Below are 14,497 nucleotides of genomic sequence, written 5' to 3' on the forward strand. Positions count from 1 at the left end.
CACACACACACACACACACACACACATTCAGTAATGGCAGTAAAGAGCCATGACTAATTCCACTTCAGTTTCTTCTTCAGATGAGTGCTTATTATGGTCTGTCAGACAGATGAGTCAGTTTGCTGCCGTAACTATGGTGATCAAAGTCTAAAGTGGCCAGTTCCTTAAATAAGCTCTTTAACTACAGCCCTATTTGGTTTGTTATACTGATACACACAGACGTGCACGCACACACACACACACACACGCACGCACGCACGCACGCACGCACGCACGCACGCACGCACGCACGCACGCACGCACGCACGCACGCACGCACGCACACACGCACGCACACACACACACACACACACACACACACACACACACACACACACACACACACACACACACACACACACACACACACACACACACACATTCTGGCCCTTAATATATTTGGAACATTTCCATTTTGGTCAGGTAGGGCAAAAAAACAAGAGAGAAGCAATGTAAGGAATCTATGGACCTACTGTTAAAACATATATTTTCCTATAGGAAAATAACTAATTAAATCACTGCTAGTCCTAATGCACCTTGCTGTTCTAATAATAATGATGAACAAGCAATGTTGATATGTGGCAACAATCTATCTCGTTGGCACTGCGCATGCGCATATTGGTTGGTCACGTGAACAGCGGAAAATAGTTTTTTTATAGAAGGAAGTCTTCTGCATACTGCGTGTTCAATTCAAACCCAGAGTAATGAGTGTACCCATACCTTAAAGAAAAGCCTAAGCACGTCGACCTTATTCTTTGCGTGCTTGATAGTTTTCCAAGTCTTGTGTTTTCGCTGACCTTCTGTCACCATGCGGGTCAGCACCGTGTTGCTGTGTGTGTTGTTTCTCTGGGTCGAGAGGTCTCTGGCCGACACACCTGCCAACTGCACCTACGAGGACCTGCTGGGGACCTGGGTCCTCCAGCTCTCTAAAGGAGGACACGAAAAGACGGTCAACTGCTCTAATGAAGGTATGCATCGGCCCCTGCATAGAGCATTAACCCTGAGGAAAGATCCTGCTGAATCCTATCCGTGTTGTTGTTTACATCAGAGAATGAAACCCAAATCAGAGGTAACATTAACCTGGATGGACGACCATAGCGAGAAATAATCTAGTTCCAATGCCCTTGTTATATTCCACTGTGTCATTTTTATTGAGTTGCATTCAGTGCAGTGATGTGGTGTCGTGGTGGTGTCTTCCAGCCACGGGGGTGAAGATGGTTACCGTGACCCTGGAGAAGCTCTCAGTGGCCCGGGACGACCTGGGCAACACCGGGTTCTTCACACTCATCTACAACCAGGGCTTCGAGGTGACCATCAACAACTACAAGTGGTTCGGCTATTTCAGGGTAAGGTTGCAATGGTTTGTTTTGTATCTGAAATCGTACACCGATATGACTAACTCACTATACATAATGGTTCATTTTGAGTGGGGAATCCTAGAATGTTTAATGTTGAATTGCTTTTGAAGGAGCTAGTTTGACCCTGACTCTCACTTGTCTGTAAGGTATGTTGTTTCCATAGAGAGTGCTGTTAATGTGTTGTAGACAATCACAGTGCAATTATGTTGTCTCAGCGTGATTCATATTCTTGTGACATTTCCCCTTTTCTCACATGACACTTGAATGACAAGAAGCCATACATGACATAAATGACTGGTCGTGGTGAGACACTTCCTCTTTGTCCATTGTGAAAGGTTGCCTACTCTTGTGCACAGATTAAATATATATATATTTTGTGCAGAGCGCTTTAAGAAGGAGGGGGAAACCCAGATTTGAGGTAACATTAACCTGGCTGGACGACCATAACCAAAATAATGATCACATTTTTACAACCAACTGAAACTTTGTGATACTTTGTAGTACCGTTGTTGTGTATGAGTGTTATAAGGAGAGATGTTATGTATGCATATGAAATGATTCACACACTGTAGTGTTGTTATACTATAAGTGTACGGGAAGCATAACCCTCTCTCCGACACAAACATTAAAAATAAACCAGCTTCACACATCCACGCACACCATTGCATTATACTTGTGTCCGAGTAGCATAACCCCCTCTTGGATGTTGCAATCAACATTAACCATTGCTCAGACAGATTTCCACCCATTCACACACACCTTTGACCCTCTGGTGTCCCTTAGAGTAAACCAAAAGGGCCTTGGACCTCACGAAAAGACTGTTCGTTAGGAGCAGAGTGTAACGTTCACAAACAGGTTTGCGAAGACCAGCAACAACATAGGATTTTACTCTGGATAAAATAGCATAGTGTTGATGGTAATATAAGACTTATAATGTTTTGAAAAATCAATCCCCCAAATGAGTAGGCCTACGTTGGTTAACACTGTTAATAGGGATTGATAAAAAATATTGATAAACCAGAAGTCCATGAGGTTTGTTTACCAGTACAACCCTTACCTAGACCTTGCATCATCGACAACGACAACAAATATAAACACCAGCGTTTGACGTTTCGTTTTTTGGGTAAAATTTGGAAAAAGTTAGCATTTGTGTTAAACCTGCTCTGGTATTGGAGGGGACACACCAGAAACCCAATACAAATGAAAAATTAAAGAAACTACAGCTATAACACCATCCGTTTCTATACTTTGTGCATTGATGATCCAAATCAAGCACTTAACGAGAGCACAAGCATCACACTAAACACTGGGAAGTAGATTGTTCACAGCAGGGGCTGTGTGCCCTGTGGTGTCTTTGTGGAGCGTTTATGACCTCAGAGGACTTCTGGAGATCAAATCCATGCTGTTCTGAATATTGAACTTGGTATTTGCAAGTGGGCCATAAGCCCAACCACTTCCCTGCAACGATTCCAGTTAATTGCCTCAAAGCAGTTCAACACGTGCGTGTTGAGCTGAGTGCCGTGCTCAATATCCTTAATGTCTTTAATTGAACACTGCATCTGTTCTTTCTGTCATCCAGTACACCGAGCAGGGTGAGAATGTGACCAGCTACTGCGACCAGACCCTGCCAGGCTGGGTCCACGATGTCCTGGGTCACAACTGGGCCTGCTTCGTGGCCAAGAGAGTGGAGCCCATACTGCCCCGCACAGAGGTCAACCCGCTGCAGCAGCACCGCCTAGCCCGCAGGTACACCGCTGATGGTCACGCAACACAGACACCTCACGTCTTATTCAGGCCTTATAGTTGTTAGCTCTTTATTCATTTAGCAGACACTTCTAGAGTTTGATACATGTTATTTATGAGCTGGCAGGAGCTAGGCATGAGGGTCGAACTCAGAACCCTTTGGCTGGGCCTCAAGTGATTCACCAGCCAATCTACCACCGATCAAACGCTGATCACGTGATTCAGTGAGCGATGGCACATCGCTTTGGAGTCAGTTAATTGTCTCAGTCTCTGAGACAATTAATCCTTGGCATGCATTTAACTTAAAGGGATACTTCACCGGTGGAGATATGAAGGTTATATAAAGTAAATAATTCTATGTATTATAAATGTGCAAAAACTGCCCATCTTGTGCTGGGTAATTAGCTCTGTTTGTGTCAATTCTTCCTGGCTATATTCTGGCTCGTACTAATAGACCTGAATGTCCAAATCCAACAATAGATTTTCTAAATCCACTTCGGCTCTTTAAGATTGCAAATTTGTTTTCACGGTGAAGTAACATGGCGGACATTGTGTTTACATCTCGTACACGAGCTCCCGCCCCCCCTCATTCCTTATTGGTGGGTTCACAAATTTGCGGAACCAGTGGTTTGTAGTCCTCGTCCCTTCTAGCAGGCAAGCAAAGTTCTCCCGAGATGACGTCAAACGCGTCATTTGATGTCATCTCGGGAGAAAATTTGATCAGGAAAGCTGGGCCAAGGGAAGACTGAGGGGGGTAAAAAATCTTGGTTTTTATATTACAATAGCGATTTTATAATGATCGAACGCCGGTTCTGAATGGGTGAAGTATCCCTTTAATTCCTATTTAAATTTCCCGACCCCTCAATAAAGAAAGATAGGCTGAACTTTTCAGCCTGCATCCCTCTTGTGGAACAGGCTGCACTATCACTGTTTTAGCTTTCTTTTGGTTTGTGCAAAAAAAGAGATGTTCCACATCATTCCCACATCCCCATGCTGGTGGAAACTATTGAAGTATGTGTAAGCTCATAGGACAGGGCTGCTTCCCGCTGGGTCCCTCTGCTTCATGTGGAACTAACCAGCTGCTCCGCCGATTTATTGGAAGAGGAGGGAGAGTGATTCAAAACAATAATTATGTCTGTAAACGTCATATCCCGACCCTTGCGTATCAGCCACAGTACTTTAATGTCAAACTAGTTCCTACAATGTGAAGCAATGGCTTTCTTGAAACCTAGACTTTATAACAGCACTCTCCGCTGTAGCTGGACCTCGTGAGAGGAAGGGATTTCACTTAGAGTGTGTTTGGCGAATACAGTTCTGTTCTCATTTCGAAGTTATGGCATTGGCAGGCTATATCAATATAGGAAGATGTTTCCCTTGCATTCTGATTATTTATGCTGTTCGATTAATTAATTCCCAATGAGTCATTCAACAACTTGTTTCACTCTGTGCAGAACTCCAGAAATAAAGCCCTATCCCTAGCACAATCCATAATGAATTAAAGTATATGCCCCCGTTGATACTGTGGAACCGTGGCAGTTTCTAATAATTGTTTAATGATTTATAGTCCCCTTTTTAAAATGTCACCTTTTCAAGCGATTGCAAAAAAAATTATAATATCATAATATTATAATTGGACTTGTTGACCATTATATTTTCCATATAATATTCCATAATTGGTTTTATAAAGGGTTTGTGGGGCACCGCTGTCTCTATAATAATAATAATAATAATAATAATAATAATAATAAATGAAATTTATATAGCGCTTAATATGGTACTCTAAGACGCTTTTCTATAGACCTTGCTCTCCGGGTTTAAAGGGGTTTGGGCATCAACAGGAGAACTCCAGGCTATTTTTCACTGTGAAATAATCCCTTATTGGGATCAGCCCACTGATCGGTGCATCACTAATGTTATAATGGATTATTTGGCATTACTATGTAATACATTACTAAGGTAAGCAGATCAAATACAGTTTAGCACATGTTATTCTGTAAAATTATTAGCCACAGCTTTTAAATGGCGAGAGACATTCTTGATTAGTTTAAATACCAGTCAGGACTAGTGTGGCCATGGCTACAACTTCCTTTCTTTGTTGAATACATTTTTTAATGCGTCCATTTCTGCCAAACAATACTTTTAAGTTCTCTTAATGCAAAGAATAGAACATAATAATCCTCTTATATTTTGATTTGTTCCTGTTTTCAAACAGTTAGTAAGTGCTGAACAGGGTGAATAAAAGCAGATGACATGGCTTGGCAACCAAACCAAAGTGAATCTAACCATGCGGTCTCCTCTCTCCTCCCTCTCATAGGCTGCTCCAGACGCAATACAAGGTCAACACAGACTTCATCCAGACCATCAACTCTGCGCAGAGCTCCTGGACGGCTGCCTACTACCCGGAGCACGAGAAGTACTCTCGGAAGGACTGGTTCTACCGGGCTGGAGGCCCTGCCTCTCGTGTTCCCGCGTGAGTTCACACAAAGCCTTGTTTTTACACTCATGCAAGCTGGTACGATCCAGTTTTCCAAGCCCGAGTACCCACTTCTGTGTTTCCTGTTCCTGAGGTATACTTACTATTGAATTTGTTCTCCTTTTTTTATTGCAACATTCCAGTTACCATTGGGGTGACATTACTACATGATTAAAAAAACAACATTTTGTTTTGTCGGCCAGAGACCCCTGGGCAAAAGATCTTTCGCAAAGCTTTCATATAGCTTAAGAAAAAACACAAAAATTTTGTTTCTGATTCCTTATGCGGGACTACAGCAGTTATGGATGTATGGATGTATGGATGTATGGATGAATGGATATGGATGGATGGATGGATGGATGGTGGCAGACGCCAGGGAGGGGAGTGGTAGGTCTGGCAACCTGCTGGCTCCACCCCCAAGCCATATATGGACTTCCTCCCTTTAACGAGGCAAGCCTGGGGATCGTTAAGCAGGGGTGCTTGGGCTTAAGAGGGCGAGCAAACAGTCGTGTAAGGGAAGGAAGGCTAAGGGGAGAAAGGCTAGAGAAGCTAGGGCTAGCAAAGGACAGGCAGGATCTGTGTGATCGCCTGGCAGCGTGGAACGCCCTAAGGGAGAGAGATAGGTGAAAGGGGTTGGACCTGCTCTCGGTGTTGTGTCAGTTTATCTATCCAACTTGGTAGCGTGGAAACCCCACACCCACTGGCCCGCTACACATGGTGGAGGATGCGTGCTAGTAATCCCAAGTTGAGTAGGTAGACCAACTCACAGGGAAAACATGGAAGCATTGTTGAGAAGGCTATTGGAGGCGAACATGGCACAGCTAGCCAGTAGCCGGGAGCTGCTGGGAGTGCTGACAGCCGGTCATGTCGGCAGGGCTAAAGGTGCGGCAGTGCCCTGTCCTGGGCCCCAGCAGGTTTGTCTCGCCGTGGCAAGAGACGCCGCCGCCGCCGTAAGAGACGCAGCGGCCGCCGCCGCAAGAGACGAAGCCACCGCCGCAAGAGACGCAGCCGCCACCGCCGCCCCAAAGGACGCCGCCGCCGCAAGGGACGCCGCCAACGCAAGGGACGCCGCCAACGCAAGGGACGCCGCCAACGCAAGGGACGCCGCCAACGCAAGGGACGCCGACAACGCAAGGGACGCCGCCAACGCAAGGGACGCCGCCAACGCAAGGGACGCCGCCAACGCAAGGGACGCAGTGGGAGAGGAAGCAGTGGGAGAAGACGCAGTGGGAGAGGAGGACGCAGTGGGAGAGGAGGACGCAGTGGGAGAGGACGACGTGGGAGAGGAGGACGCAGTGGGAGAGGAGGACGCAGTGGGAGAGGAGGACGCAGTGGGAGAGGACGACGTGGGAGAGGACGACGTGGGAGAGGACGCAGTGGGAGAGGACGACGCAGTGGGAGAGGACGACGCAGTGGGAGGCGGAGAGGGCGCAGTGGGAGACGAGGCCGACGCAGCCGGAGACGACGCCGCACAGGGGATTGCAGAGGCCCTGTCCAGGAGGGTTGCTCTAGGGAGCTGGACCGCCCCTCCCTCTCGGTCGGAGCTGAGGTGGAGGGTGTGTGGCAGACGCCAGGGAGGAGTGAGGGGAGTGGTAGGTCTGGCAACCTGCTGGCTCCACCCCCAAGCCATATATGGACTTCCTCCCTTTAACGAGGCAAGCCTGGGGATCGTTAAGCAGGGGTGCTTGGGCTTAAGAGGGCGAGCAAACAGTCGTGTAAGGTAAGGTAGGCTAAGGGGAGAAAGGCTAGAGAAGCTAGGGCTAGCAAAGGACCGGCAGGATCTGTGTGATCGCCTGGCAGCTTGGAACGCCCTAAGGGAGAGAGACGGGTGGAAGGGGTTGGACAGACAATTGTACTATGTCATATAAGAGGTGGATGACCCTTTTCCCACCCTGGTTTCATTTACAAGGTAAATAAACCATTCGGCTTTGGACCTGCTCTCGGTGTCAGTTTATCTATCCAACTTGGTAGCGTGGTAACCCCACACCCACTGGCCTGCTACAGTATGTATGTATGTATTTTATTTAATTACAATTATATTTAGTGGGTTAATAGCCCACATCAATATTAATTCCTCTTGTGTGTCCTTCTTCCTGTCGTCCCAGTCGGGTTCGGCCGGCCCGTTGGTCCGCCGCGGGGGGCAAGATGGCGTCCGCTCTGCCTGAGCACTGGGACTGGAGAGACGTGGACGGTGTGAACTACGTCAGCCCTATCCGTAACCAAGGTGACAGGTTTAACTGGACTTCCAGCATGCACACTACTATAACTACACACTTTATATGAAATATGATACTCCTAGCTAATATAATGGCCATGTTGTGGTATGAAAACTAGGGGTTAGGGTGTTCGACTCCCAGACGACACGTTAAGAGTTTGAGTCTTCCTACCCATCCCCTGCTTGTCTTCAGCTGGTAGTAAGCATCCTTGAGCAGGATGCCCCTAGTCCCCTCCCTCTCTGCTCCCACCCTATTTTTCTCCGCCATTGAGCCGTATTCGTTTTCACGCACCTGTGAATGACGGGTAAGATGGATTCCATGAACCAATAACGAACGAGATGCCTTGACTGGGAAGCAATAAGCCTGGAGGGGTCTGGAGTCGAAGTTGGTTCATAAAATGGCAGGTACAGTCAACTTCATATGAGTGATTAGATTAACAGTGTATTTAAATCAGTTACAGTTCAACGGTCGCCATGCAATTTCTAACAAATTACACTCAAATTATAGCTCTTGAATCTCGCCTTCAGCTGCTTTCGTGACGCACCTCTCTGAAGCCCCATTGGATTAAAGATTCCGTTCAATGGCCAAACAGTCCTAATGAACAGCGATACAGTCTCCTAGATATACAAAAGCAGTCAATGCTATTGTAATTCTTCCTGGATCACTGGTGCCTAAGGAGCGCTGTGAGCGCCTCTTTTTTTGAGCCTCTGCCAATTAGGGCAGACAGCGGAACGGCTGCTCGCCTACTACTCTGGCCTCCTGCTCGCCTGGCTCGTCTCTGACTGGCTGGTTCCCACTCTCAGAGGGGGTGTGTGTGGAGTTTGTTAAGTGATTTAGGGAACCGGTGGGAGCTAGGAAGCATGAATAGGGCGACCCATCAGTCTACTCCTCATGGGTTATGATGAAGGCTGGATGGTAAACAGCACTCCTCAAGCTACTCTTAAAATTGCTTGTTGTGTCACGTTGCCACATCTAACCACTGGCACAAGTTCACACAACGGCAATAGGGCTTGATAGAACCATGCAGAGTGTGGTAGCAGAATCGAGTGTTTTCAGTTGTTGACGTTTGAGAAACCAACTTCCATCATCCTTTTTTGTGTCAGGGTCATGTGGCAGCTGCTACTCCTTTGCCGCCATGGGGATGCTGGAGGCTCGCATCAGAGTCCTCACCAACAACAGCCAGACCCCGATCCTGAGCCCCCAGCAGGTGGTCTCCTGCTCCCCCTACTCTCAAGGTAAGAATGCTGTGCAGACTCTCAACAACCTAACTATTTTTAAATTTTTTTATTTTACCAGGAATAATTGAGATTCAGTATCTCTTTTACCAGGGAGTCCTGACCAAGACAGCAGCATATAGTTCCACATAAAATATACATAAAAAAAGACAACATAAAACAGAAAGACAATTGGCAATTTAACATCAACTCAACATGATCACCAGCAATGTTCAATATTAGCATATTTGTTACAAATCTTAGTGCTGCATGGTATACTGAATCCAGCATTTTCTGAGATTGATTCGGATGCATGTATAAAATATCACCATAATCCAGTATTGACAGAAAAGTTATTTGGATAAGTCTTTAACTCACACTTGAAGGGAAACAGCATTTCTTTCTATAATAAAAACCCAAATTTACTTTTCGTCGAAGAAGAAACCAAGATATTTGTAGACTGGAACTCGTTCAATTACTCTCTTATCTAGTGTAACAATCGGACAAACATCTGTTTTCCTTGATTTTGAGAAGCACATAATTTTAGTTTTGTCAGAGTTTAGTACAAGCCTCAATTTGTGGAGATTCTCCTGAATAGTATTAAAAGTGTTAGGGTTGTGGGTGCAGGCAGGCAGGTAGGACCCAGATGCAGACGGTTTAGGGAAAACTGCACTTTATTTCCGCCAAAAGGCTAAGGCAAGGAGCAAGGGAACACAGGTAACCACAGAGAACACGTAGGACCAACAAACCACAATGACGGCACGAGGAACAAAGGAAAGACGAGGGCTTAAGTAACAAACACAAGACACGCAACGAGGAACAGCTGAGACACATTAGGGGAGGGAGCAGTAATCAACACAGGAGGGAAACACAGGGAAATACACCAAAACACGACACAGACCATGACAGTACCCCCCCCTTAAGGGTCGACTCTCAGGCGACCCACGACAAGCAAAAAAAAACACAAAGAAAGTCAAACCCAAATAGGGTGGGTGGAGGGGAGCCAGGAGGAGGGAATCAAAATAAATAAATAAATGGACTGGGGCAGAGCGGAGGGGTGTCAGGCGGGCGGCCAGAAAACTGCCCCAGGGCATGGCAGGGAGCCTCAGGCGGACGGCCAGGGGGGCAAGCAAAGGCAGAGTGAAGGCGGAACCCTTCAGGAGGCCGGCGGCAAGGACGATGAGGGCTCAGTCCCTCAGGAGGCCTGCAGCGGCAAAGAAACCCCTCTGAAGGCCGGCAGCGGCGAAGGCGGAACCCTTCAGGAGGCCGGCGAAGGCGAGGTAGAGGGCGGGTCCCCTCAGGAGGAAGGCGAGGTAGAGGGCGGGTCCCCTCAGGAGGAAGGCGAGGTAGAGGGCGGGTCCCCTCAGGAGGAAGGCGAGGTAGAGGGCGGGTCCCCTCAGGAGGAAGGCGAGGTAGAGGGCGGGTCCCCTCAGGAGGAAGGCGAGGTAGAGGGCGGGTCCCCTCTGGAGGAAGGAGAGGTAGAGGGCGGGTCCCCTCTGGAGGAAGGCGAGGTAGAGGGCGGGTCCCCTCTGGAGGAAGGAGAGGTAGAGGGCGGGTCCCCTCAGGAGGAAGGCGAGGTAGAGGGCAGGTCCCCTCTGGAGGAAGGCGAGGTAGAGGGCAGGTCCCCTCTGGAGGAAGGCGAGGTAGAGGGCGGGTCCCCACAGGAGGAAGGCGAGGTAGAGGGCAGGTCCCCTCTGGAGGAAGGCGAGGTAGAGGGCGGGTCCCCTCAGGAGGAAGGCGAGGTAGAGGGCGGGTCCCCTCTGGAAGGCGGGACCCCTCAGGAAGGCAAGGTAGAGGGCGTGTCCCCTCTGGAGAAGAGGGCGTGCCCCTTCCAAAAGGTTTGGAAGGCGGGACCCCTCTGGAAGGCCTTGAAGAGGGACCCCCCTCAGGAAGGAGTGGAGGGAGGGCCCCGACAGGCAGGAGCGGAGGGCGTGCCTCCCCTGGACGGTCTGGAGGGCGGGCCCCCTCCGGCAGGAGCAGAGGCCGGTCCCCCTCTGGAAGGAGCAGAGGGCGGGCCCCCTCAGGCAGGAGCGGAGGGCATGCCTCCCCTGGACGGTCTGGAGGGCGGGCCCCCTCCGGCAGGAGCGCAGGGCGGACCTCCTCAGGCAGGAGCGCAGGGCGGACCTCCTCAGACAGGCGAAGAGGCCGTCCCCCTCTGGAAGGCGAGGAGTGGGCACTTGCCGAGGATGAGGCAGAGCAATACAAAACGGTGTCATCCGCATAAAAATGACACTTTGCTTTGGTTACATTGTGACAAGTCATTTATATAAATAGTTTATAAAATGGGACCCAAAATGGACCCCTGGGGGACACCATTTTGTAAAAGACCTGTCATGGTCTGTGTCGTGTTTTGGTGTATTTCCTTGTGTTTCCCTTCTGTGTTGATTACTGCTCCCTCCCCTAATGTGTCTCAGCTGTTCCTCGTTGCGTGTCTTGTGTTTGATTCTTAAGCCCTTGCCTTTCCTTTGTTCCTCGTGCTGTCATTGTGGTGACCTTTGACAGATCCAAGAATAGCGCAGAACAATATTCTTTAGAATCAATTGCACATATGAAATCATTCAAGACTTTCATATTGACAGTGCTGTGCTTTTTACGAAACCTAACTGCAAATCATTTAAGATGTTATTTGTTGCTGGGATTTAGAGAACATTAATTAAGAAATTACTTACTTTTTGTGTGCTGTTTTTTGTGCCCTTTGCTTCGTTGCAATGTTTTTTTCTCCTAAGGTTGTGAGGGCGGTTTCCCGTACCTCATGGGGAAGTACGTCCAGGACTTCGGCATCGTGGAGGAGTCGTGCCTGCCCTACGTGGGCGACAGCACCCCGTGCCGGATCCCCCGGTCCTGCGGCCGGCTTTACACGGCGGAGTACAGCTACGTGGGGGGGTTCTACGGAGGCTGCAGCGAGACAGCCATGATGCAGGAGCTGGTGAAGAACGGCCCCATGGCCGTGTCCTTCGAGGTAAGCACACATATATGGCGTTTTTCAGTTGCAGTGGACCATTAATAATTGCTTGCTAATGTCATGGTCTGTCTGTTTCCTTGTCTTGTGTTTCCTGTTTTACTTTGGTATCTGTCTTGTTTCTCCCCATGTCAGGTTTCCCGCCTGTGTGATTACTGCTCCCTCCCCTAATGTGTTTCAGCTGTTACTCGTTGCATGCCCTTTGTGTGTTTGGTATTTAAGCCCTTGTCTTTCCTTTGTTCCTTGTCGGATCATTGTAGTTTGTGGTGAGTTGTGTCCTGTGTGTTACCTGTGTTACCTGTGTTCCCTGTGTTACCTGCGTCACCTGTGTTCTCGTTGTTCCTTGCCTTTTGCGTTAATAAATTATCCTTTACCTGAACTGTCTGGGATTGGGTCCTACCTGCCTGCCTGCCACCCGCTAACCTTGACAGCCAACTTGTATTACTCAACAAAAAAAGGCCAGATGCTCTTATCAGTGTGTCTTAATTTAAACATCTGTGACATCTGGACGTCTGTATACTCACACACACACAAACAAACACCCACCTCCATGATTCTAAATATAAATAAACAAGCCTGGATGAATCAGTGTAATCACCGATCGATCAGCACTGCCGATCGACCCCGTCTCTGACTTGTCGGTTTCCATGGTGATGATGAATCCCTCTCCTCCCCAGGTGTACCCCGACTTCCGCTACTACAAGGAGGGCATCTACCACCACACGGGGCTGCTGGACGCCACGGGCCCCTTCGAGTTGACCGACCACGCCGTGCTGCTGGTGGGCTATGGCCGCTGCCCCAAGTGCGGCCAGGACTACTGGGTGGTGAAGAACAGCTGGGGCAACGGCTGGGGCGAGAAGGGCTTCTTCCGCATCCGCCGCGGCTCGGACGAGTGTGCCATCGAGAGCATCGCCGTGGCGGCCACGCCCATCCCGTCGCTGTAGGGGGGGGGGGAGGAGGAAGACTCAGGGTTTAGACAAGCATGGGGATAAGTGTGTGTGGGTGGTGTGTGTGTGTGTGGGTGTGTCCCAAAGTAAGATCTTATATTTTTAGTTGTTCCAATTTTAACAGGTGTGGCACTTGATATTTGTGTTAAATATTTATAGTTTTCTTTTATCACAGACACATATTTTGGTAGATGTTATTTTCTTTACCTTGACATGTTTCGACGGATTTACTTCCGTCTTCATCAGAAGGTCACTCGGTGTATTAGTGTGACGCGTTCTTATCAGCTGATGTTAACGGAGATGTGATCCACCAGTCAGTTTTTTGACCGGTGAACCACATCTCCTGCTGTCAGTCCGCAGCCCCCCAGGACGGCACTCCAGGAATGGGAGAGCATATATGCTCCCTCATCTCTGTTCATCGTCTTCGGGCTCCGCTTTATTTCAATCGCCTCCTTTATCCAACGGTGGTATCGGTTGTCTTTTATCCTTTGGATAAAGGAGGCGTCACACTAATACACCTGTGTGAGCTTCTGATGAAAAGTGAAGTATATCCGTCGAAACATGTCAAGGTCAAGAAAATAACATCTACCAATATTTCTGTGATAAAGAAAACAATAAAACAATAAATATTTATCTCAAGTGTAGACACAATGAATGCATTACAACTATTGATATTTCTGTGTTTGCTATCAGTGTAGACTCGGGGGTAATGGAAGGTCGCTAGCAAACATGTAAAAGTCTCAGCCGTCTCAAACCTTCTCAGGTGCAGCGATCCTACGGTGTTATGTTGTGTGCCAGGGATGAGTCACAGTCCCTTCACACAGCTGGGGAGATGACCATCCATTTCCTTTCAGCCACTGCTGAAGTCTGCCTCAAGCAGAATGCCACCCACTTTTACCAGGGTTCAATATGTTTTAGCTTTTAACCTTTTATTTGTGTTCTTTGTAGATAGTTCATCATTTTTGTGAACGATGAACATTTGTCATGTCAATCAAATCTGTGGTTGCATTCAAAGGGAGGGAAGGTTGTTTTTCTACCTAGAAGATGACTCAAAGTCTACGGTAGACCATGGGGCAAGTAATATGCGTTATGCATATACACACTCTACAGGACTAACAAGAACTACAAACACCACGTGTGTTTATAGTTCTACAGGTTGTAGGTGGGAAAAAGGCCCTCTATTAAATACAAATATATAGCAATGATATAAACCTGTCCAACCTTTTTTCGTTTTTATTGGCACAGTAACATTTGATTTTAGTATGGTTTTAAACCTAACACTATCAAACCGGTTTTGTTCATCAGCAGCTCCAGCAATAGTCCAGTGCCTCAAAAAGGGATGCGTAGAGATTTGAAGGATCTCAAATTTAGCATATGAAAGGGATTGGATTGAAAATGAAAAGGTATTTGTATTGTGTTGTTAAAGGTATTTTGAGACATTGCAGTATTTTTTTTATGGAATGAAAGTCATTCTTCCGCCGTTTTTACTCTTCACCTCTCTTGCCCATATTTTATGAGATACTTAACTTTCCTGATCGTTTTTTCTTG

The 14,497-nt window shown here is 47.8% G+C and overlaps 1 protein-coding gene across 1 annotated transcript in view; it reads left to right on the plus strand.

Moving 5' to 3' along the window:
• Positions 1-646: 646 nt before the first annotated feature.
• The window catches only part of ctsc (cathepsin C), a 13,938-nt gene continuing 87 nt past the window's right edge, over positions 647-14,497 (plus strand). Inside the window, exons 1-8 of the mRNA XM_056611420.1 lie at positions 647-1,007; positions 1,240-1,385; positions 2,977-3,143; positions 5,455-5,610; positions 7,719-7,837; positions 8,933-9,064; positions 11,770-12,002; positions 12,680-14,497. The exon at positions 12,680-14,497 is cut by the window's right edge and continues 87 nt beyond it. Of these exons, the coding sequence (XP_056467395.1) occupies positions 848-1,007; positions 1,240-1,385; positions 2,977-3,143; positions 5,455-5,610; positions 7,719-7,837; positions 8,933-9,064; positions 11,770-12,002; positions 12,680-12,946 (1,380 nt within the window). The 5' untranslated portion in view covers positions 647-847 and the 3' untranslated portion in view covers positions 12,947-14,497. The remainder of the gene's footprint in view (positions 1,008-1,239; positions 1,386-2,976; positions 3,144-5,454; positions 5,611-7,718; positions 7,838-8,932; positions 9,065-11,769; positions 12,003-12,679) is intronic.

Source organism: Gadus chalcogrammus, chromosome 16 (genome assembly GCF_026213295.1).
Source record: "Gadus chalcogrammus isolate NIFS_2021 chromosome 16, NIFS_Gcha_1.0, whole genome shotgun sequence".
Lineage (NCBI taxonomy): Eukaryota > Metazoa > Chordata > Actinopteri > Gadiformes > Gadidae > Gadus > Gadus chalcogrammus.